The sequence below is a fragment of the Nannobrachium achirus genome (genome assembly GCF_963921795.1).
Source record: "Nannobrachium achirus genome assembly, chromosome: 23".
Lineage (NCBI taxonomy): Eukaryota > Metazoa > Chordata > Actinopteri > Myctophiformes > Myctophidae > Nannobrachium > Nannobrachium achirus.
In genome coordinates this window covers 37,850,960-37,876,558 of record NC_137830.1, presented here as the reverse complement: position 1 = coordinate 37,876,558, position 25,599 = coordinate 37,850,960, and the positions used below count along the sequence as shown (strand labels likewise).

At 43.6% G+C, this 25,599-nt stretch overlaps 1 protein-coding gene across 1 annotated transcript; it reads right to left on the bottom strand.

Annotated features, from left to right (window-relative positions):
- LOC308308904 (uncharacterized protein) lies at positions 1-24,741 on the bottom strand (the record flags this gene model as incomplete). The annotated part of the gene is made up of 5 exons (XM_080754360.1): positions 1-344; positions 1,806-1,991; positions 2,832-2,985; positions 4,596-4,787; positions 24,495-24,741. The coding sequence occupies 5 exons, from the start codon at positions 24,739-24,741 to the stop codon at positions 20-22; spliced, it is 1,104 nt and encodes a 367-aa protein (XP_080610486.1). The 3' UTR covers positions 1-19.
- Between the last annotated feature and the right edge of the window lie 858 nt (positions 24,742-25,599).

Sequence of the window (25,599 nt, the reverse complement as noted above, 5' to 3'; positions counted from 1 at the left end):
TTAGATGACAACGATCTCCCTACTGCCATGGCCGCTGGTGGGTTGAGTTAGGGTTGTGGTAAACAGGTGCAGGGGCAGGGTTAGGGTAGGGAGGCGCGGCAGAGGCATTAGCATTGGGCGGGTAACTGGAGGCAGAGTAGGGAGGCATTATATGTGTCTGTGGCTGAGCGGCCGTGTTGGACGCCGAGGGGGCGGAAGAGGAGGGGAGGTGGAGGTACATGGGAGCAGAGGGGGCAGACGGTGCTGTTGGGGTGGGTACTCGCTGCAGGACAACGTGGGGGTAGAGCTGGGAGTCCGAGCGGTACAGGCCTGGGAGCGGCGCCTTCAACAAACTCTCTTGACTCCTGGAAGAAAAGAGGGAGCGAGAGAAAGGATTGGTGTTATATTCAACACATTTCAAAGCATTTGTTTTCTCCGATTTTCTTGATTTTCAACTTTTCAAGAAGGTTGAGTGGGAGACAGTGAACAGTAGGTGTGAAGGATAAGCACATTAGGAAGGCAGTGGTGGGATTCAATCCTAAGACTGCAAGTGGCGGTCATCCTGGTCTCATACTCTCAGCCGCCGAAAGATTTTAACTCCATTCGTAATCTTCAAAATCATCACGTCACATACTGTGGTTGCCCTACCGTTGCACTGACACAAGTCACGAGGAATCCACTGGGAAATGAATTCTGTTTTACCATTTATATTATTGTGATGTCAAGTGAAGCATGACCAATCCTGTCTGATTGAACATGATATTTTCCAATCAGAAAAGGTTACAAAAAAGGTCAGTTGAACTCAACGGATGAAAAAAACCCATTTTTCACCCAGTGCCAAAGCTGTAATCCTAGGCGCTACTCTCCCTCTGCCAACCTGGGGAAAGCCCCGAACTGAGCTCATGCTTCCTTCAATGCGTGAAGAGTGAGCAGGCCGCTTCTTATCACCTGACAAGGGGAGTTTCCACGGTAGGACATAGCACGTGGGAGGAACACATTATTCCAACTAGGGGTGTAACGATATCGTAACTGAATCGAAAAATCTATTTTAATTTGCGATGATCTACTATATCGTTGTCATACCGCTTTGGCTTTGTATCGTATCGGTATCGTTTTACAATGCAGATAATCGGTATCGAATCGTTTTGCAGTGCAAATAATTGATTGTATGGAAACTAAGTATTTGTGCCTTGTATTTAGCAATTTTAAGAAGGAAAATGAAAGAGAGGGGTTTAATTACTTTTCCATTCCATATAGCTACTCTTAGTCTATCGATAAATGTGTGTAATCTCTGTGTTCATGTCAAGGTGCGGGTTTGTCCATATGTGTTAACTTGAAATATAATGTCCATGTATTTGCTAGAGAATCACAGTGTTTACTTATTTATATGCCTAATAATAGATTTTTCCCTTAAAAACCTGCACTATTGACACGTTTCACACAGATTGAATTTCTTCTAAATAGTTACTATATTGATTTTAAAACATTGAATCGAATCGTATCGTATTGCCATGAATGAACCAATCATGTATCGTGATGCGTATCGTATCGTTGTTAAAATGTATTGTTACACTACACCCCTAATTCCAACCAGTTCCTTTCACCTCCATCAGGCTGACCAGGGGGAGGCAGTATAGAGACCAGGATTACTGCATTACTTTTTGTGAGGGTACCTACCTACCCTAGGGGACACGGGGAGAACATCCAACCCCACCTAGGGTATGGGCACTGATGACGCAGAGGAGAGAACACGGCCCCAGCGCCCACAGCGTCCCCGGACTGGAGACCAGACCCCAAAAACGAGGCATCAGTCTATTCATGGTTACCTCTGGTATCCTCTGTTCTCGTATCCAGTGAGTTGTCCAGTCAGGTACAGTGGGCTGTCGGGGGCCAACCGGGGGTCCATCCTCTGAGAGAGATGGAAGATCTTCGGAGCTGGGAACGCATCCCACTCCCCCTCCTCCCTCTCCAGCCAACACTCGCTACGCCGGGATGACCGCTTGTCCCGACGCCTGGGGGTGAGAGACGCCAGAGAGATACACGTGTCATGATACCTTAATTTCAAAACTTAATTATTAAAAACATCCGTCATCACCATCATCATCATCAGCGATAATCAGACACAAAATTATATTGATGTGTTTTAAACACACACACTGGGCCACAATGGAAACAAGCCCTCAGAAGGACCCTGACGGGTCCATTTGTAGAGTTAAAGGGGTATTTCACTTTCAATTTTTTTTTTGTGGTAATTTTATCATCTAATCAGGCTTTTATGAACACCCTGAACAGTTTTTAATTAGCTTGATTGAATATTTAGATATTTGATGTCAATGTTACCAGGCCCTCCAGGCCCAGGGCCTCTCCCCACACACACCCATTGTAACTTCAAACTTCTTTTTAACCATGATAGATTCATTAAAAACACACATTATTTTTTCTGGTGACTCATACTACCCTCCTAATATGTGAGCAGGCCGTGTTTTTTCGATAACATTTTTCATTTATTTTTAATAATTTTTTTTTTGTATTTCATTTTTTCCAAATAATTATTAAAAATAAATGAAAAAGGTTATCGAAAAAACACGGCCTGCTCACGTATTAGGAAGGTAAAATTAGTCTCTAGAAAAAATAATGGGTGTTTATAATGAATCTATCATGGTTTAAATGGAGTTTGAAGTTACAATGGGTGTGTGTGTGGAGAGAAGCCCTACCACTGCTCCCTGTTGAAAGTGGAATATCCCTTTAAGGGGAGACCTTGAAATGTAAATGTTTGAGAAACACTGCTTTACACCACTGCCTGCGGGTGACATTAGAGCAAAATGGACACCGCGTGAACACTGGTCAATCACCTGGTCCGTCCCTCTCTCTTGGCTCGTTGTCGCCCGTTGCGTTCCTGAAGGCAGCAGATGAGGAAGGACAGGGACATGGCCAGGATGACGATTCCACTGACCACCGAGGCCAACACCGCCACGCGCAGGCCCCGGTCCTCCGGCCTGGGGATGGCTGTGGCCGGTGTGGGAGTGATGAGTCATAGCGGAAAAGACAAAAAGAATAAGAGATTTGTTAAAACATGGTATGTGTATTTATATCCTGCCTACTAGGCACGCGTGTAGGAATACTAGAAAAGTCGCCGGAAAGAATCTCGCCTGGGCTGATGGTTTATGCCTTAATTGATAGAAGTTTTGGATAGGAAAAGGTACAGTTTCATGACAGTACGGTTCACTGATACAATGTCAACTAAAAGGAAACTCGGGTAAGGCAAGGCTTATTTGTTATTTTCCATTGAGATCCTTAATATCCTTATATACCTCTGTAAACAATGCCTAACGGTTAAACCTAACCTTATTCCTGACCTTAAATTAACCTCAGTAAAACGGTGCCAAAACCTAACCCTGTTCCTAATCTAAACCTCAGAAAGATATGCGTAATCCTAAAGTTATTTCTAACCTTATTCTCAGTCAAACAAATATAAGAATAAACATCTCTGCAAGTTTCTTTCCGACGACTCTACCGGTTACTGTGTGTAGCAGAGTGACTCACTGCCACAGCCTGATGGCCTCAAAAGTCTAGTATCTCCCTCTGTCCATAGGGATGTCCCTTTGGAACAATGGTTAAGATATTTGATAAATGATGACGAATGAAAATGTAGCAGGAGCAATAGTTTGCTTTGACCTCTTGGATATAGTGTAAACTCGCAAGACACTGATCACACTTGACATTTGAATGTTCCTGAGCCGTAAAATGGGTTGTTGTGTATAATATATTGTCATATATTATACACTAATCTACTGTAACTCTGTCACAGAGCAGCCTCTTGCAGACACATTTCTCTCTATTTTTTCCAGCAGTGGGCTACGCGTTCATATTGAAATGTACAAATGTTTGTTATGCTTGAAACTTGTAGATTCCCGGTCGCACAGAAGGTGCACACTCTGTTGTGACTGGAATCTTTTTGTTTATCTGCTGGAAGAAGACCGGGCCAATCAGTGACTGCGTTACACTGTTCAGTTCAAATGCAGTCACTGATTGGCCCGATCACACTACGAAGTCAGGCTAGCTCTCATGGGGGAGCGGCCTGCTGAAGCCTAGTTGGGTAATTGGTGCCTGTTAATCCTGTTAGCTGATTGGTTAGAACATGGGGAGGATCTTGGGCGGTTATTCTGTGGTTGGTGTATTAGAAATGGATGGGTGGAGTCAGGAGAGTATATAAGGGAAACAGCTCCGCTCTGGAGTGAAGGCTGACCTGGAGAGAGGCTGACTGATTCATTAAATTGTTTGATTGTATTTTCTTCATTTGTATATTTTGACATTTTTCGGATCCAATTAAAATCTTGTTTTTCTGCAAGCCTGCATGCATCCTTGGTCCATTTTTTAAAACTTTTGTTTTTTACTGACTTTGTGCCAATCTAAACTCCCACCAAATGTAGAACTAGAATCTTTGAGTTTGATCGGCTTTAATTTCAAGGACCCCCAAATTCAAGTGCTAACTGACTCAAGTACTGGGGTTGAATACTTTGTCTACCACTGGAAATCACCTGGAGAAGACGAGGACTGTTGGGTTGGACCAAACCTGGGATTTGTGGGAAAACCCTCAGCTATAAGCTGCAAATTACCTTCACAGACGGGCAGGTAGTTGCTCCACTGCGGCTTGCCGTTCCTCACGCTGCAGTAGATCTTGTCACTGCCGACCAGCTGGTATCCCTCGCGGCACCAGAAGGCCAGCACGCTGCCTACCGTCATGCCCGTGCCACTCTCCACGTAGAAGGACCCGCGGCGAGGCGGCAGAACGGCTGCGCACGACAAACCTGAGGAAAGAGAGGACAGTGCCGTAGATATAGGTTAGTGTCGTTCTCAACATGTGGGTCGGGACGCAAATTATTTTGGGGGGGTCCCCAGGGGATTATCTCACTCAACAGTAAACAACCCAACATGAAGTTTAAGTGTATAAAGGGTATCTGCACACAGGACCTTTTAATACCTCTAAAATGACAAATTAAACATTGGCCAAATTGTCAAATATCAGAGGCGGAAATTGTGAATATAGCTGATCTACATGCTCACAACGCCTCGCGTTGCGAGGTGTTGTGAGTATGTAGATCTGCTATTTAATGCCTTAACTCTTAGTGCTCGTCACGGTGGTCGCGACCTGAAATGGTTGAGAACCACTGATATAGGTGAGGGGGAGACAAAAGAGGCTGTAATCAGTGTTGCAGTTGCTGGTTTCTTTCTACTGCTCAGTGCTCTCATCCGGTCTAGAAACCACCTACTCACTGTATCCAGTCACATGTACACACACATACCGGTACATGCATGCACTGTTCCCGTATCCACTCTAGACCGGATATTTATTTGATGGATGGATGGATACCCATCAGTCCAATGGGGGTGCAGCTGCACGTAGAGTGTCATTGTCGGGTTGTTTTATTGTGTATGGTTAGTTACTAGTTATTATATTGCATCTGTAGGCCTGGGTTTTTCGCTTCAAACTCGATTCTGCGGTTTTACGTGTGTTTTGCCGAATTGGGCTGTTTTTTTTATTGAATTGGGCTGGTTTTAAAGGGATATTTCAATATAAAAAAAAACCTTTGTCATTTTATCGTCTAATCAGGCTTTTGGGAACACCCAGGACAGTTTTTGATATTTGATATTCATTTCCCCCTTCCAGGACCTTCCTATACAAACCCATTTTAACCATGATAGATTCAATGAAAAGATTCTGATTCTGGTGACTCCTGACACCCTCCAAATACGTGAGCAGGCCGTGTGTTTTCGATACATTTTCTCATTGATTTCTATTAATCTTTTGGGGAAATGAAAATTATTAAATACAATAAAAGAATATAAAATATAAATGAAAAAAGTTATCGAAAAAACACGGCCTGCTCACGTATTCAGAGGGTGTCAGGAGTCACCAGAAAAAAGGACAGTTGTTTTCATCAGGCGCGTACCGCCCATTAAGGCGAAAAGGCGATCGCCTTATATTTATTTTGGATCAAGTCCTGCCGTCCTGTTGAAAAATTAAAATAAAGCCCCTCTAAAAGCACCCCAAAAGCCCAGCTAACTGAGAGAATGTTGCTCAACCCGTTCCTTGCCCATTCTGGTATGCTATTGCTGGGGAAGGCGGCCAGCTCATTCATTGGGATGTAAATTGAATTCTGCTTGCCTTTTGTTCCTGCTCGCCTTTTGTTCTGGGCAGGGGAGGGGATTTGGGCCATCCTTTACCTGAAAGGTGGGCTACTGTCCTCTAGAGTGTTGCTTGGATTTGATCAGCTCGTTGGCATTTCGGCTGGCATTTCGCCTACCCTGACCCTCATTTCTGGGTATGGCCCTGGTTTTCATTGAATCTATCATGGTTAAAATGGATTTTGAAGTTGTAATGGGTTTGTATAGGAAGGTCCTGGAAGGGGGAAAATGAATATCAAATATCTAAATACTGAATGAAGTGTCCTGGCTGTTCCCAAAAGCCCGATTAGATGATACAATGACAAAAAGTTTTTTTTTTTAAGTGAAATATCCCTTTAAGTTGTGTTTGGGCTGGAAACTGTCATTCATGGCAACCCTGGTCTCTCTGCTTCGGTGTCTCTCTCTGACAGGGGTATCTCAGGTCAGAGTATCTCTTTCCTCTGCTGGGAAACAGATAATAAGTTACAGCAGGATGAACAAAGAGAAAGAAAGACAAGAACCAGAAACAGCTTCTATTTTAGTCTCTCTTTTTTTGTATGCTACAGTACACAAGCGGCTGCAGGGCTCTCTCTCTCTCATGACACAGCAGCCATTGTTGGAACAACACTGCAGGCAGCTGTTCTATGCTCCTGGTCCCACAGAGAGCAAAAAGGTTCCCACTATTACCATAATGCTAATGTGTTTGTCATGTGTAGGGCAGTGGTTCTGAAAGTGCAGTCCGGGGAGCCCCAGCGGGAAGGGGTGTCACAAGGGGGGTAAAAGTGGGACTGTGTTACCCAAGGGGCCTTAATTATTTTATACTTTACTCTATTGAAAAATAGCAGATATACAAGCTCACAGCGTGGCACGTGAAAATGTGTGCAATTCTTTGAATATATGTATTTTTTAAGTGAACATTTGTAACTCAAATTTTGCTTCTGGTGGGTCCCTGGAACAAAATATTTTGAGATGGGGGTCCGTGGCCAAATACAAATACATATCATTTAGGGGGTCCTTGTCTCCTTTTTTTTCTCCAAAAAACCTTAGTAGGATTTGAAATAGACTTCACGATTTAAAAAGAATAGCATATCTACAAGCTCGCAGCGCGGCTGTGAGCTTGTAGATCTGCTATTTTTCAATAGTTAAAGCACAAAATAATGTGTAATAATGCGTTCCCAGTTGGTTAAACCCCCTTCCCCTATGAAGAAGATTCATGGGGGCCCGCAGTGAATCCTTGTACCCAGGGCCCAGAATTTGCAGCGAAATAAGGAACGGTTTGAACAATTAAGCCCTATTGAACTACAGTAAAAGCTTAACTCACTTAGCGCCGAGCGAGCCAGATTTCAATATGAATCTGCGCTTATAACGCCAGGAAATAGCTATATTGAATCCCCAAAATCACATTACATAACAGATGCACGTTACATGCGGATACCACAAGATGACCACTAGAGTGAGCCATAGCCCATAGACTTTGCATGGTCCCATGTTAAGTCAGAATAAAAAACAAGGTTCATGACATAACAGGATGGTACAATGACATGCTCTCCATTGACATTCAATGGACAGGCCGCGGGCCGCCATTTGAGCTCAATACTGCTCAATTCGTGCTTGATCGTCTCAAACCACCATTGGTATGGGCATCGGAACGTATATAGATGCCACACAGAAAGTTTCCGAATCAAAATCCGACCTAGTGAAGCTACGTGAGGGTCGGATGGTTTGCATTGAGCCTAGCGGCTAACAGAGGCCAACGTAAACAGGAAGCTATGGCTTAAAGGTGACGTCATAATCGTATCCTTTTTTTTCACGGTTTTCATCTGTATGCTAGTCGAAGGTAAGCTAACCGTTCCGCTCCGTCTATCAACCCAAATTAAAAGCTTAAACAATGCTTTTATATAAAAGTCGCTCCGAGTCGCTCGGCACTAAACGCCATCATTAGTTAGTCGCCCCGAAAGTCGCTCGGCGCTAAGTGAGTTTTAACAACGCATCACATCGCAATGCATTGTGAGCTTGTAGATTTTGCTGTTGACTCTTGTAATTGTTTTTGTATCAAGGGCATGTGTGATGCTGCTGTTTGCTGCGTCAGTATTACAGTAATCACGCTACTGCGTGTGTGTGCGTGCGTGCGTGTGCGTGTGTGTGTGTGTGTGTGTGTGTGTGTGAGTAAGATGACATTATTGAGCAAAACCCCAGGAGCGTGCAAGCTGCTCTCAGCTGATTAGGAGCGACAGATGGGTGGATTTCTGCAGTGGTGAAGAGAGAGAGAGAGAGAGAGAGAGAGAGAGAGAGAGAGAGAGAGAATGAATCCCATGAGCCTGTGAAGAGATGTCTCTCTCTCTCACGTGCACACACCAAGGCACACACACTACACACGTGCATTACTTGTGCAGTATGTGGAAACAAGTGCTGTATGACATGCAGATCCTAAGGGGGGAAATAAAAGCCACTCTATTACCCCCACAGAGGCCTGTGTGTGGGCGTGCGTGCGTGCGTGCGTGCGTGCGTGCGTGCGTGCGTGCGTGCGTTTCTACACTTGACTCTGTTTTCTTACACGGACAGGTGTACCTCTGAGACTTCTACTGTACATCGATCGGTACACAGTAAAATCGCGCTGCGAGGCGTTGTGAGCTTGTAGATCTGCTATTTTTGTCTAAAGTTCTCGGTTCAAGTGGTTAATATAAAATAGTAGAAAAAAGTAGAGAAAAATAGTTTCTATCACACAAAGATTTGGAGGACCCCCTGTAGTAACTCTGAGGACTAAACCTAACCCTAAAACCTAACCCTAACCAAATTAGGACTAATGAGATGTAGGACTAATGAGATGTAGGACTTATGGGCAGTCCCCGCAAGGAGGGATGGGACGATACGCGATATTATCGTTTATCGTGATAAGAAACACTCACAATAATCGTGTTTAGTGAGATTTAATTTATCGGGATATCGTCCTCCGTCATGCACTGGGATCAATTCACCTTTTATTTGCCGAGCTGCATAACCGGTACCACTTAAACCCTCTAGAATTGGTAAAAGGTACTTATAATCTACGAGCAACGCATCACGTTGTGACGCGTTGAGAGCTTGTAGATCTGCAAATTTTTGGCAAATGTTCCGCCCCAGGATAAAGGATTTTGATTATCGTGATATCGTAAATCGCGATTTCTTTTGTCACAATAACGTGATATGAAATTTTCATATGTCCCATCCCTATTTGTAAGATGGTGTAACTGTTGTTCACGGGCAGGAGGACTGTACAGGGTTCCCACGGTCATGAAATTCCTGGAAATATTTTTAAATTAGAAAAATATCTTTCCAGTACTGGAAAAGTTTTGGAATTGATCAAGGGTCCTGGAAGGTCCTGAAAAAAATAGCTATACATTGTCTTTAGTTATTGATTTTGTTAATACCTCTGAAATGACAAATTAAACATTGGCCAAATTGTCAAATATTAGAGGCAGAAATTGTGAAAATAGCCGATCTAAATGCTCACAACGCCTCGCGTTGCGAGGCGTTGTGAGCATGTAGATCTGCTATTTTCACAATAGAAACGTGTTATACAAAATTCCTCAACTCTTAGTGCTCGTCAGGGTTGAGAACCACTGGCATACACTACCTGTCTTTGGGCACTGCGAATAGGAGTAAGCGACTTGTTATTGAGCTGAATTATTGTTATATAGTCCTGGAAATTGGGTTAAATATCCTGGAAAGTTTTGGAAAAGTTTTGAAAATTAATTGGTAAAAATGTGTGGGAACCCTGACTGTAAGCACTTTTGGAGGCACGCTGTAATTGCGATTCCAATTTGGGGATGAATGAATGTTGCGTGACAGAGAGAGATAGAGAGAGAGAGAGAGAGAAAGACAGAAGGAGAGAGGGGGATGAGAGATAAATAGTGGGAATAGAGGAAAAACTGAGAGCGTGTGTTTTTCTTTTACCGGAGTTTATAAGCTGAGTCATCACAGGAGTTAAGTCAGGAATGCCGCCTCTGCGTCGGACACACAAGCATGCACACGCATGCACACGCACGCACACGCACATGCACACGCACGCACGCACGCACGCACGCACGCACGCACGCACGCACGCACGCACGCACGCACGCACGCACACACACACACACACACACACACACACACACACACACTACATGAATGAACCACACACACACTCACACAATTGAATGCACACACGTGGCTGATAGGATCTCTTTACCTCTGAAAAGGCTAATTAAATATTAAGGATGTTACGTGACGGTATGGACTAGAGAGCTTTATGATGGAGGTGTTTTAGCACCTATGCGTATGCGCGTGTGCACTCGCACACACACACACACACACACACACACACACACACACACACACACACACACACACACATGTTTGTATGCATCCATTACGGGGACCAACCACAAACGCACACACGCACGCAGGTATGCATGCATTACGGGGACCAACCGGGGACCAAGTCCTTGAAAGAAAGTCCACCATATGGGCTGACTTGAAGCCAACGTCATTGTATGCAAATATCTGACCTGTGATTGGCTAGTAGTGTGTGAATCTCTCATTCTCCCATTCTCTCACACACTCAACGGCGCATGCTGACACTCACACACAAACTGCAGTACCAACTATCGTCTGATGGGGGCTGTCCCCACTGTTGTGTGTGTGTGTTATATGACATGAAAACGCGAATTGAGGGACTTGCTTAAAAAAAGCACCAGACACTTAGCAACACTGCCCCCTATCTTCCTGAATGATAACATTATGGGGACCTACGATTTTGTCCCCACTGTGTCAGACGTCCCCAGCATGTGAGTGTGTGAACATGCGTATGGTCCCCATAAGTATAGCTAGACAAACGCACACACACACACACACACACACACACACACACACACACACACACACACACAGGCTATACATACAGAGAGAGGGAGAGAGAATAATACACTGTACAATATGTACAGTGTATTATTCTAGTTCAGTTCAGTTAGTTCAGTAAGATCCAGAATTTGTATCATCTTAATTAAACAGTAAAATGTCTATTGATGGTGGTATCTTGTTTGTTATTTGTTAGATTTAAATTAATTTTACTGGAGTATCATGAGGTTAAGGCATGAAGGGGAATGAATGCATCGATGTCCAGCCAATCGTGTGTGTGTGTGTGTGTGTGTGTGTGTGTGTGTGTGTGTGTGTGTGTGTGTGTGTGTGTGTGTGTGTGTGTGTGTGTGTGTGTGTGTGTGTGTGTGTGTGTGTGTGTGTGTGTGTGCGCGCGCGCGCGCACACTTACGCACACTAGTGCATGTGTGTGTGTGTGTTGACTTTTTGGTTTGTTTGGTTAGACTCTGTTGTCGGTTCTGTTCTCATTCCGCAAAGCTTAGCTGTCATAGCAGGGAACTGTGGGACGCCATTCATTCAGACAGCAACCAATGTGCTGCCAATGTGCCTCGGGGACAGCCAACCTGGCAACCCGTCTCGGCAGGCCCAAAAATCCGTTCCTGTGTGTTCTTCTCCGTCTATCCCTCCTCCTCCCTTGCTGTGTCTCTCTCCTCTTCTCTCTCCTCCCCTGGACGCTGTCAGGAAAGCTCTCAGAATAGTTTGTGATTAAAAAAAGATTACGCTCTCCCTTCGCTGCTCCCTGCATTAAAGATTCACTGTTGCACCTGCTGATGCAGTTACTGTACATGCACACAGATGCATGGTGTGTGCACACACGAGCGCGCGCACACACACACACACACACACACACACACACACACACACACACACACACACACACACACACACACACACACACACACACACGTGCGCATACACGATTGGCTGGACAGGCCTGAGACTTCTGTTCTCACGCCCCCCGCCCCTCCCCCTCTCTGTATACCAGTGGTTCTCAACCTGTGGGTCGGGACCCCCAGGGAGGTCCCCAGATGATTAACTTAATGTGCAACAGTGTTTTCGCACTCACAAACCAAGGTGAAGTTTAATGTACAGAGGGTATGCACATTTCTAAAGTGACAATGTAAGGACTTTTTAATACCTCTAAAATGACAAATTAAAAAAAAATTAAATAGAACCGTGTTATACAAAATGTAATGCCTCAACTCTTAGTGCTCGTCAGGGTGGGAGGGTCCCCAGCTAAACCACCCCTCCATCTCTCTTAGTTCTGGCGGCTAACATCTCCCAACTGATATTAGGATGCAGTCACTCACAACCTTTCACAAGATCCTATCAATGATCTCACCGACATGTGTTACTGTTTCCCTCTCCCATGGCAGGCACTGCTTTACGAGGCAGCAACATGTTGTTGTAAATGACAGTGAAAGAAAAAATTTCCTTCTTGGTTGCAAACACATTTTTGGACACTGCTCCTACAGATTTTGCCCTAAAATCACGCAAATCGGTACACACTTGCTACACTCATGTCTTCAACATGGATCTGTCCCATATAGCGCCACCATCAAGACGATTTTTTCAAACACATTTTTGGACACTACTCCTACACATTTTGCCCTAAAATCACGCTGCGACCTGACGGTCGCTTATCTCCCGATTAGGGAGTCTTACTGGTTTGCCTTTCCATCAAAGCATGTCAAGTCGAGTTTTCACAGTAACTGAATCCTGAAACAAGATTCTAGCTTACTCGCTGCACTGTTTTGGTTGTCTTAAAATCATGATTATACACCTGGACAGACTGTGTGCGATGTAAACAGTACACAGTACCTGTTATATGTGATGTAACTATGACATAAGACAACACAAAAAAAAAGTAAAAGAGGAAGGATTTCTGGTAATACAATCATATAGCAATGGCCACTGGCCCAAAGGTTCGAACACTGCTAGAACTCTCTTAGGCGCCGTTCACCCGACGACTAAATAAAATGTCAGATGTGCTGTCCGTTTAGACCAGTGTTTCTCAACCTTTTTTCTGCATGGGTACACTCCCAAGAATCCATAGGCACGCCAACATAATACGGGGGTGTAAATATCGTCACTGTCGGGAAGAAACCTTGTATCTCCAAGTTTCAAATTTGTACGTTTCTTCGCAAAGTAAAGCCCTGCTTCATCATACAAGGCTGTCATGTCGCACAACAGTAGTGAAAACAGCACTGGTTTAGACGACAACAGCGCTTTCGGGAGTTGAAAACGCAACAAAGTGAAACCACCTTCCAGAGTGGAAATCTTTTCCATGTAGACGGGCAAAAATGGAGGAAACGACAACGTGTGACGTGAGCTGAGCCACGCTGCACTGGTGAATGAATATAAACAAGGAAGTACTGTAGGGCGGAAGTGTGGCTGCTCTATGTGGCAGTGCATCACCGCCATCTAGTGACATGGCATGCACACTACAGCGTTTTCAATCACATGTTGAGTGTCCATCTAAACGCAGAATAAAAAGTGAGGATGCAAAAAACGTGGCCTTAGCCTATACGGCATGGATTGACTCCTATAGACGGCTTTGACGCTGTCGCTTACGACAAGTGATTTGGCCATCTTTACGCTATTCTGCTACATGGAAATTTCATCTGGTATGGGACAAGATGGCTGACGTCGTACAGTGTGTACGAGCGCTGTCCTGTAGGTCTATGCCTGTGCTTGGCTGAGGTGTGATGGAGCTGATTGCACAGGATTGGCCGCACCTGTGAGCCTCTGCTCTCTAGAACAGCCGTTCTCAAAGTGGGGTCCGGGGACCCCCAGGGTCCTTGAGAGGGTTCCAGGAGGAACAGTTCAAACACTTGAGCACTATAAAAAATAAACATAAAAACAGCTACAAGCTCACAACATGTGAGCTTGTAGACCTGCTCTTTTGGCTGTTTTTGAACAACTGTGCCTGACATGCACAAAATGGTGACAGCAGGTTGGTAATTTAACGACAGTTTCGGCAGATAGAAGAACATTCCACTGTACTGTAACACATTATGTAATGAGTTAAGAGAGTGAACCAGATGTCCCTTGTTGCCACTGACTAGCGCTTCATCACGTGGACTGTCTGAGGTCGTGTGACACAGTGGTTTTCAAAGTGCCACGGGGAACAAATGGAAAGGAGAGACATTTTTATATTTTTCCAATTCCTATTAAATCATTGTGCCATTTCAACCACTTTGAACATGGCATCCCTAGTAATCCCTAATCTAATTTCTGACAAACATCTTCCACAATTGGGGACGAGGAATGGAAACCAGCATTCTTGCACAACATTGTATGTGTGTGTTCATTACTATGCGCTGTCCCTCTCAAATAAACGTGTCAATAATTATACATAATTACATAAATGAATACGATTTCCCGCAATTGTGGGCATACAAGCTCACTATTCAGAAGACTAAGACTAAAACTAAGACTGAATCAGTTTGCTGTCAAAAGGAACACTACTCACAATGCGTCGTGATGCAACATTTTGGGAGCTATTTTCACGTTCCATTTAAAGTCATTACACAATAGGGAGGCTGCAGCCAGAGATTATGGCTATTTGGGGATCCTTGGCATGGAAAGGTTTGGGACCGTGCAGTCCACACATGCTGTCAACGATACAGCAACACTGGCTGACAGTTCTCTCACTGCAACACCTTCTGTTACAGTATTACTGCCCCCCCCCTCTCTCTCTCTTTCTCTCTCTCTCTCTCTTTCTCTCTCTCTCCGTCTAATTTTATCCCATCCCTCCCTTTTGTGCCCCCACTGTATCTCCATGCATCTCTATCTAACTCTTTGCCTCTCTCTATTAGTACCCTCTTCGTGAGAATATATACCATATCTATTTCTGTGGTCCTCAGCTTATGCTCTCTGAAACCGCTAATTATCAAATCCCCTTAGCTCTTGCTCCTGTGTGTGTGTGTGTGTGTGTGTGTGTGTGTGTGTGTGTGTGTGTGTGTGTGTGTGTGTGTGTGTGTGTGTGTGTGTGTGTGTGTGTGTGTGTGTGTGTGTGTGTGTGCGTGCACGCGCGCGCGCGCGCGTGTGTGTGTGTGTGTGTGTGCGTCCTGTACATGTGTTTATGTGTGTGTATGTTTGTGGAGGTAACTTTTGTGTATAATTATGTACGGTATATGAGCCATGAGTGTAAAATGCTCTCACATTGACACCCCGTAGCTCGCCGTGCCATCATGTGTTTCCCTTAATGTGCCAAAGAGAGAGAGGAGAGGACAGCGTTGTGGCGAGGACTAGTGAGGACACCGGAGGTTAATGCATTAACCAGGGCTTTAGTTGGATCTATGGGAGGATAATCTCCTCTGGATGTTGAGAGTTAAACAGAGCTGGCCAACGAGAGCGTAGCAGAGCGAAACGTCTCTTATCCATCGGAACTTCCAACTTCCTACAGCCATGTGGAGAGATACACACATACTGTAGACATCAAAGAGGACTTGAGCCCCTGCCCTTTTATCCACCTGTAAAAAGTGCCCTCTCCAGACCATGAATACAGTTTTTACTATGGTGAAAGAAATGCAAAAGTCCCCTTTCCATACCTGAAGGCAGCATTCAAGAGGATAGCCCTTTCCCAACTGTCATGAACTTGAATGCAGCATCTTATGTTGAAGGAATTGCCCTCTCTGTGTAGAAATCCATGCCGTTACGCCACATCTCCAGTAAATAGCAGACCTCCAAGCTCACAACGCGTCGCACGGCTATTTCCGCTATTTCCACCAAAAGGCCCTTTTAGAAATTTCAGCCCCTGCCTCTATAACATATTATCTGCACATCCCTGTAGATGCCATCTATGCGGTTCACTTTTCCACTTCATAGTGACATACAGTATACACTGTATAAAGATACAGTATGTCATGATGCAGGGGGAAGTGTACAGCAAAGATGGCCTAGTCTGGTTTACGAGGCTACAGCAAAGAGGGCTCTGCTGCTGCCCTGGGACTGACCCTACCCTTTCACCTGATGATGGCAGGTGGTCAGAAAACGTTCAAATGGATCAATGCTAAGAGCAATGACCTAGTGAAACAGAGAAGAAATACAATACGTACAATATAAATACAATACGTCACTTTCAGTTCACCGTCTGTGTGTTATGGTACAAAGATGAATAGTATATCGCTTAGCAGCTCAGTGGTGTAACTTATGTTGACATCAAAACTACACCAAAGACAAAGAGTCATCATGAGATTCATGACATATTTGACATAAGGAACAGATGGAACTTATTGTTCTTGTAGAGTTAGACCAAACAAAAGTAAATAAAGGGTCCAGTAACACGTCCTCAACATGTTTACCACATATCAGAGAATCATTTCATTATAGCTGAAGTACATCCCGGAACACAGCTTAAAAACATGTGCCAACTTTCATTAGATGCTTGTGGAATGTCATTTGTGACAATTTATTGAGTCTTGATGATCTTACTGGCAATGTGCCTTTTTATAATTAGAAATGCTGTTTTGTTTGGCTGAGCACTAGGCCAGCAAGACTTTTGGGGGTGCATTAGTCTATAGGCCTACTCGACCCACACTACCACCAGCCAGCTTCTCAACTTGAGAAAGTTTTCATTGAAGAGGCTGCCTTGGTGATTTTGTTGTGCAAGCAACACCACTTTAGACCATGGGAAGGTAATAACTAAGTTGGGACTGTGCCAAGGCCCATGTTGGATTGACAGATAGAAGGAGCTCTTTGTGTGTAGCTCACCATCGCATGGCTCAGGAGGAGTGACGATATTGTGTACAGAAATACTCCTAGCGCTGTGTGTGTGCGTGCACACATACTGTGTGCAGAAATACAGAAATACAAAAGGAGTGCTTGTGCACTTGTGTGTCACTGAATTAAATACTCCTACAGACCTATACTCACTGTACTCCTTGTGGATGCGCACATACAGTATGTGTGTGTTTGCCATTAACCGTATAGCCTTTAAACCAAAATACTGTAGCACATCTACAAGCTCACAATGCATCACAATGCAAGCTTGTAGACCTGCTATTTTCACATTTAAACCTTTTTTTTTTTTTTTTTGAAAACGTACAGACATGACATGCCCAAAATAGGGACCCCATGTCAAAAGTGGTAAACAGTATGTGAGGTGCAGATTTAATGCAATAGCCAGTGGTTTGAGCAGCCTCATACTGAGTGCAATACATGTGCTATACCAGGGGTCTTCAACAGAGTTACTACAGGGGGTCCTCCAAATCTTTGTGTGATAGAACGTTTTTTTTTTCTAGTGTCCATATTCTGAGAACTTTAGCCAAAAATAGCAGATCTACAAGCTACAACAATATTTTCGGCAAAAAGCTTTGGTGTAGAGGGGAAAAAGAGCTGACTAAGTTCAGAGTGAAAGGTCAAGTTTATTAAGTATTGACGTTTCAAGTGGTTAAATATCTGAAAACACAAATTGACATGAATCCAAAATACACTGATGATTGTGCTGTCAAAAGATGAAAGGTAGTGGGGGGTCCCTGCTTCATCTCTCTCTCAACTAGGGTCCTTGGACTGAAAACGTTGAAGACCCCCTGTGTGACATAACGTACTGTACGTATATGTCTTCCTATTGAAAGGAGAAGGCCAGGCGTGCAGGGCTATAGGTTGAGGTATAAATGTGACTGGCCCAATGTAAGACTTACATAAGGCTCAGCCAGCAGTTACTGCACAGCAAAATCTAGATAGCTAGGATTCTGCCGCGTGCGGTTCATGTCATGAGAAGGGTTTGACGATGGAATTGGAACTACTTTTACCAGTTAGTGTACTTTTTTTGTCTTTTTTTGTCACTTAGATGAAAAGGCGGAAGGCTAGGTTGACACTGCTACCTGTAGTTCAGAGGTTTTCAAAGTTTTTCATGTCAAGGGACATTATTTATTGTGCATCTGATATATGATATTTAGCCTCTCAGACCCAAGACTTAGAATATTTTGTTGGCGTTGGATAGGACTTTGTCCACAATTCCATGCTGTATTTGTGTGGTACCAGATAGAGATAACAGGCAAAACGTTGATCAAAATATCAATTCTTCTTCTCTAATTGTGTAGACTTCTTGTAAATGAAGTTGCTTTAACAATAAATAAGTTAAAGGAGCTATAGTCAACTTTTTCATTGTAGGGCCGACACTTTGTTTACATCCTAGTCTATAGACTAGAATGTAAACAAAGTGTCGGTCTGACAATGGCCAAAATAAATATTTTATCATTATTTTAAGCTTTTTGTGGTCATTTTTGAATAGAAACACATATATGAAGCTTATTTCTTTATAAAATATTTTAGAAACATTATTTTTATTTTAGCATACGTTTTTCAAGAAAAAGTTGACTATAGCTCCTTTAACTCTTGAGAGTAAAATTAAACCAAATGGTCCATTTGGTTTCATTTTACACTCTCAAGACTTAAAAAGATCTATGGGGGTAAATTTGGTTACCGACTCTCCATCATTTAGCAGGGGACCACCTGGAAACCCTTCAAGGTCCCCGCAGAGAACCACTGCTGTACTGTAGTTGAACCCAGTTGGACACTGACTGCAGTAAAACAATAAAACTGTTAAGTGGGCCAGTAAGCTTACAGGGGAGAGACACAGCTGAGTTGTACTCTTCTCAGCTACTAGCCTATACGTAAGGCAAACACTAGCCTTCAGGATTGTTCCCATCCTCCCCACATATAGAGCATTTCACATTCTTCCCTCTGGTCGACAGTTTTAAAACACCAAGGTTGTTTGCACCGTTTGCTTGACCACAAATGGGCGTTATTTAGGTAGCATGTTGTTTAGACAGATGCCAGGTTTGATGTTTACCTGGTATCCTAGTTACCAGAGGTGTAAGGTAATTAAGTACATTTACTTAATTACTGCACTTGAGGTATTTGTACTTTACTTGAGTATTTCCAATTTCCAATATTTTTACTTCTGCTCCACTACACCTCGGATCCAAATATAGTACTTTTACTCCACTACAAAAAATGAAACTTTAGTTATTAGTTACTTTGCAGATTATAATATTACAAAACACACAGCACTATTTTATACCTAGTTTATTTGAAAATAGCCGATCTAATAGCGATTAGATAGCAATGCGACATGTTGTGGGCTTGCAAATCTGCCTATATTCAAACATTTTGTACTTTTACTTTTGGTACATTAAGTACACTTTGATACCAATACTTTCTTACTTTTATTCAAGTACATTTTGAGTTCTGGACTTTTACTTGTAAGGGTGCACACACACCAAAATACCTATGAGAGTGGAATCTGCATTCCACCAATGCATTTCAATGAGAATGGAGAGGTTTCATGCCAGTAGAGGATTTCTGCAAAAACCGCTCCATTCTCATTGAAATGCATTTGGCAGAATGCGGATTCCACTCTCATGTGTGTGTGCAACCTAACAGAGTATTTCTATACTGCAGTACTGGTGCTTTTAGTTGAGTAAAAAATGTGAGTACTTTTTCCACCACTGCTAGTTACATCGCAGCACTTTATTGTTTTCTTTGCACTCTGTTGACTTTACGCTGTTGTTGATTGACAAGGATTCATGCTGGTCACTCTGATATTGCACTTGGATGAGAGCATGCATGATGCTGCTACATGCCTAAATTAGAAAGGTGCGTGACAGGAAGATTTAAAAAGCACCCTCATCCTACAGCTATAATTGCATTACTTAAAAGTATAGTATGTCAAACGTTGCCCTGCAACAATTTAAATAACAAAACAGGCATATACATTTATTACCCATCATTTCCCTCTATAAGAGCAGTTATCAGCCACCAAGTAGTGTGGTGTTGTTTACCTGAAGAAACACACTGCGGTTTGGTGACCGTGTTTTCAATTCAATTTAAATTCAAAGGAGCTTTATTGGCATGAGTAAAAATACGTTTACATTGCCAAAGCAAGTGTCAAAATATAATAAAAACAGTTGAAAATGGGAAACGTGTTTTCACTGTTTATATGGCATCCCCGTTAAGTTGTCCTATGTTGCATATCGTCGTTGTCGGGTGGAAACCTTGTATGTCCAAAACCTTTTGTTTTGTATTTATCATTTTAAAAATGATCTAAACTAGTGAAAACAGCAGATCTACAAGCACACAACGCCTCCCGATGTTTTCACTAGTTTTGTGTGACAGTCTTGTATGATGATGAAGCAGGGCTTTGCTTTACCAAAAGACATACACATTTGAAACTTGGAGATACGAGGTTTCTGCCCGACAGTGACGATATAATGTTTTTATGTTACCTTAACAGTAGTCTCTCAATTATAGACTTCTGCATTGCTGCAAAAGTGAAAAGAGCAACAAACCTTTCCTTGACAATGGCTAGCCAGATTGCCGTAACAGTGTCATGGGTTCTCATCTCATATACCCTCCCCCAGTCTTTCTCTCCGCCCTCTCTGTTTCCTGTCTGTCTTCATTGTGCATTACAGTAAAAGCAAGAAATGCCACAGAATAAACTTAACCAAACCAAATGTAGACCTTAAAAGGACTTGCTGGTCGATTGTCCAGTTGACTGTAGTGCATGTAAAGTAAGCCTGTGATATAGTGAGCCTTCCTTCTGGGGACAACTGAATCAATAATAGAAACCTGATTAATTTCCTTTCCCGGAAAAGCCACAAGCTAGGATTCCAACACAAGAGACAGAGTGACTCACTTATACTTGTTGCTGGTATCCTGCAAAAATATATCTCTAATTTGAGTTTTACGTTCCCACAAGAAAATCTTGTTTTACAATCCTGAGACCAAAACATATATGTTATAATTCACCTATCCGGGGGTCTGAATTTTGCATATGAAACGCCATTCAAATAGACACAAATAAATGTTGCAAATAACCACCTGGTTCTTTTAAACGCCTGGGGTCCAAATCGATTTTGTGTATTAAAGCTATACTGTGTAAGTTGCTCAACTTGTGGTCAGTAGCTCTATAGCAAACCTCGGTCGCGTCCGCGTCTTTCGGCCGTTTTTCGGTTCTCACACCCCCGCGTCTGCCTCCACCTCGCCGAGATCTATCTTTCGAGGGGTCCCTGGTTCCTGTATGTTCAGCCATTCCGGAGATACACTCCTTCACCCATGCTTCACCGTGCACCCGAGTATAGAGACACACGGGAGACTACAAATATGGCCGCCCTAGCGACCCCACTCCAAGATGCGCTGTGATTGGCCGGCAGTGTATATAAGATTTGTTTCATAAAAAAAGTTACATGGTATAACTTTAAATACCCGGGCTATTATTTGGAAATACATACGATAAGGCAGCTGACATCTTATCTAGCAGCTCTCATAGAACCTTTTTATGTGTTATGTTTTTATGATTTGGAAATTTGTCGACTTTTACATATTCATTTAAAAGAGCACTTTGTTTATCCTTTCATTATTAGCTATATTCTTCCATAATTCGGGCTCTGATACTGTGAAAACAATTAAACGCGTCGAGAATTCTGAACATGTCGAACCTGGCTGTGGGGTAAAGGTTTGCGATTAGGCCTGTTGTAAATCCATGCGTGTGGTGTGTGGCAACTGGCACGCCAGCTGATCTGCTATGTGCGTTCTTTTTTGGTCTGTGCCCAGGTGTGCATGAGTGTGTGTGTGTGTGTGTGTGTGTGTGTGTGTGTGTGTGTGTGTGTGTGTGTGTGTGTGTGTGTGTGTGTGTGTGTGTGTGTGTGTGTGTGTGTGTGTGTGTGTGTGTGTGTGTGTGTGTGTAGCATATTTACCCTCACGCTGTCAGACACAGCAGTAGCAATCACTATGAAACACACACAACTATGTGTTTATTCACTAAACCTTTAAGAAGATTGGTGCCGTTTGGGCAGGCTGAGTCCATTTGTGTGTGTGTGTGTGTGTGTGTGTGTGTGTGTGTGTGTGTGTGTGTGTGTGTGTGTGTGTGTGTGTGTGTGTGTGTGTGTGTGTGTGTGTGTGTGTGTGTGTGTGTGTGTGTGTGTGTGTGTGTGTGTGTGTGTGTGTGTGTGTGTGCGAGCCTGTGGGCGTGTGTCTGTGTGTATTAAGCACGTGAGGTTTACACTTCATCATCTGCTGTATGTGTGTAACTGTGTATGCACGTGGCTGTGTCAGACAGAGGGAGAGAGAGGAAAAGAGGGGAAACGGGGAGAAAGAAGGGCAAAGTGGGAAAAGCAGAGGGAAGTAGCAATAAGACTTGCAAGAAAATTAGTTAGAGTAAGTACAACAGACTAGAGCAGGGGTCAGCAACCTTTTTGAAATGAAGTGCCACGTTTTTATTGTCTAGAGTGTCAGTGTGCCATGTAAACAACGGTACATTTTAATGACAAATATTTTGTCATATTTTGATTGGCAGGACATTGTTATAAGGATCATTAGACCCAGAGCAGTAATCCATCTCCCCGACTCCCTCCCCAGTCAGAGTTCAGAGTTTTAATGAATGTAGTACTATCTGCAAGATGTAATTTGCTATAAATTAGCTAACTTCATTTAATTGACCACATTTACATTTTTTAATGACAAATATGTTGACATATTTTAATTGGCAGGGCATTGTTGTAAGGATCATTAGACCCAGAGCAATAATCCACCTATTTCCCTGACTCCCTCCCCAGTCAGAGTTCAGAGTTTTAATGAATGTAGAATTCTGTGCAAGATGTAATTAGCTATTCATTAGCTAACTTCATTTAATTGACCACATTCAAAAAAAGTTTTGTTTTTAAAATAAAAATCCTCTCTCTCAAACTTCTGCCAGTGTGCCGGCGATCACCCTCCCCTGTGCCAATGTTGGCACCCGTACCTAAGGTTGCCTACCCCTGGACTAGAGCAACAGTCTTCAATGTTTTCAGGCCAAGGACCCCTTAGTTGAGAGAGAGATGAAACAGGGAGCCCCACAACCTGTTCATAGGTACCATGTAGTTTCATCGTTTGACAGCACACTCATCAGTGTATTTTGGATTCATGTAAATTTGTGTTTTCAGATATTTAACCACTTGAACCGTCAATACTTACAGTAAACTTGACCTTTCACTCTGTACTGAGTCTGCTCTTTTTACCCTCTACACCAAGCCTCTTTGCCGAAAATAGGCGATCTACAAGCTCACAACGCCTCGCAGTGCGAGGCGTTGTGAGCTTGTAGATCATCAATTTTTGGCTAACGTTCTAAGAATATGGACGCTAGGTAGGGTTCAAGTGGTTAATATATAAAAAATAAAAAAGTTTCTATCACTCAAAGATTTGGAGGACCCCCTGTGGTAACTCTGAGGACCCCCCAGGGGTCCCGGACCCCCTGTTGAAGACCCCTGGACTAGAGGACAGAGAATGTGTGGAGAGAGAGAGAGCAAGGGAGAGAGAGAGAGAGACTCATTGAGACAGGGAGTGAAAAATAGAGAAAAACAGTGAGGAAGAGAAGCAACGTTGCACGCTCCAGCGGATGCTAACTCATGCAGACACAAATGCAATGCTTCTGTGATGGTTTCTCTTCAGGCGGTACAGCTGAACACAGGCCATAATGAACTATATTAACCACATCACCTGCTACCACGCACGCACGCACGCACGTACACACACGCATGCATGCATGCATGCGTGCACTGGCGCACGCAATGCACACACACACACACACACACACACACACACACACACACACACACACACACACACACACACACACACACACACACACACACACTACACACACACACACACACACACACACACACACACACACACGGAAACCATGGCATTACAATTGTCCTGCAACTCAGGTGGTGATACATTTAAATGCCATTGTGCATTGTTGCATTGCCAATTTCATTTCCAATTTCCTTTCAGACAACTTGGCAGCACCACTGACTCCCACAAATAGAACGTGCTGTGAGCAAATCTAACTATTCAGTGAAAACTAAGGATCACGGTGGAATAAGTTGGAGGAATCAACAAGTCTCTAGTCTGTTTCTGAGAGGCCTCGGAAGTAATGGTTTTGAGATACGAGGATTTTGCCGGTCATAAAACACAAAGTCAGATAAACACGTGTCGTGCATGTAGTACATAGCGAGCAGATAATCTCACACATGATTTATTCATTGCACTGGCATTATATCTTTAAGTTGATGTGACCCAAATGTGATTGTTTATCAATGTTTTATTTACAATAGAAAGTTCAGAGGTGAGTTCACTGAGGATTAAAAAACAACAACAATCACACCCAGTGTGAAGTGAGCGGTGCTATTTATGAGTTAATTTCATGAAGCGTACTACGAAGCCTGGCCAATGCGGGACATACAGACGTGGGACATACAGTACAGTACGTACATACAGACAAAGACAGATGTAGGAGCAGTTAGCACCGCTCAAAATTTGTATTTAGATACAAACCGGCCAAACACACACACACACACACACACGCACACACACACACACACACACACACACACACACACACACACACACACACACACGTCACACACACACACACACACACACACACACGCAGAATAACTCACCCGTATAGTTGCTGGTTGGGCTCTGCGTCAGCATTTCTGTCTGGGTTTCTGTCTGTAAGTCCGGCTGTAGCCTTACGGTGGTACTGTTCCAGTCCCTAAAAGCTGCCGTGCTCCGGAGGCCCTCTGGGGTCTCCGTAGATGCTCTAGCCAGAGCCAGGGCACAGGCCAGGGGCCACAGTGGCAGCCAGAGGCGGCGGGGGTGGCGGTGCCCAGGGCCCCGCAAGAGGAGTCTCACTTTCCAAGACATGGGGCAGGCAGGAAGGGAGGAAAAAGCTTTGTGAGGAAAAAAGAGACAGACAGGGGCGTCAATTGGGTATGGCAGGGGTATGCAGCTGCCATACCCTGGGTCCAGGGGGGAACATAAAAGTTACTTTTAAATATAAATCCATGAATGTCTCTTTGTCTATCTGCGCTGGTTATTATGTTGTTAAATTACAGTAAAATAACTACAAATGCAAAATATAACAAAATGGTCACTTTAACAAGGTATTATGATTATATATTCTCCAGACTTGTATTCTTCCCAGCTTGACAAAATGGTATATTCCCAGGTTCCGCAGGTCAGCAGCACAGTTGCAATGCATTATTGTTAATTGTGGCACGTTTACTAACATGCTAAGTTTAGCTGCACTTGAACAACCATTCCAGGCTGCCATATCCAGCCCAAGAAACCGTAGAAACCTGTGTAAAAAACTAAAAAAATCGTTTTTTCTTTCAGACATTGTGAAAATAGCCGATCTACATCGCCTCGCAGCGCGAGGTGTTGTGAGCATGTAGATCTGCTATTTTCACAATAGAACCGTGTTATACAGCACAAAATGTAATGCCTCTTTTCCATGAGGACTCCCATCTTTGCCATACCCTAGCTTTTGCTGAACTGACGCCACTGGAGACAGAGGAGAAGATCAGGAGTCCTCAGGCTGGACCCCTGGCGGCTGGACGTCGGGGCGTCCCCCCCATGCAGACCCCAGGGACGTCTCGCCGGCAGGAATCCCAACCAGGGTGGAACTTTTCCACCAAACTTTGCAGAGTCCTCACATTCGGGTCCCCGCTGCCCTTCTGCTCCCCTCTCTCCTCTTCCACTCTTCCTCTCCTCTGGGTTCCT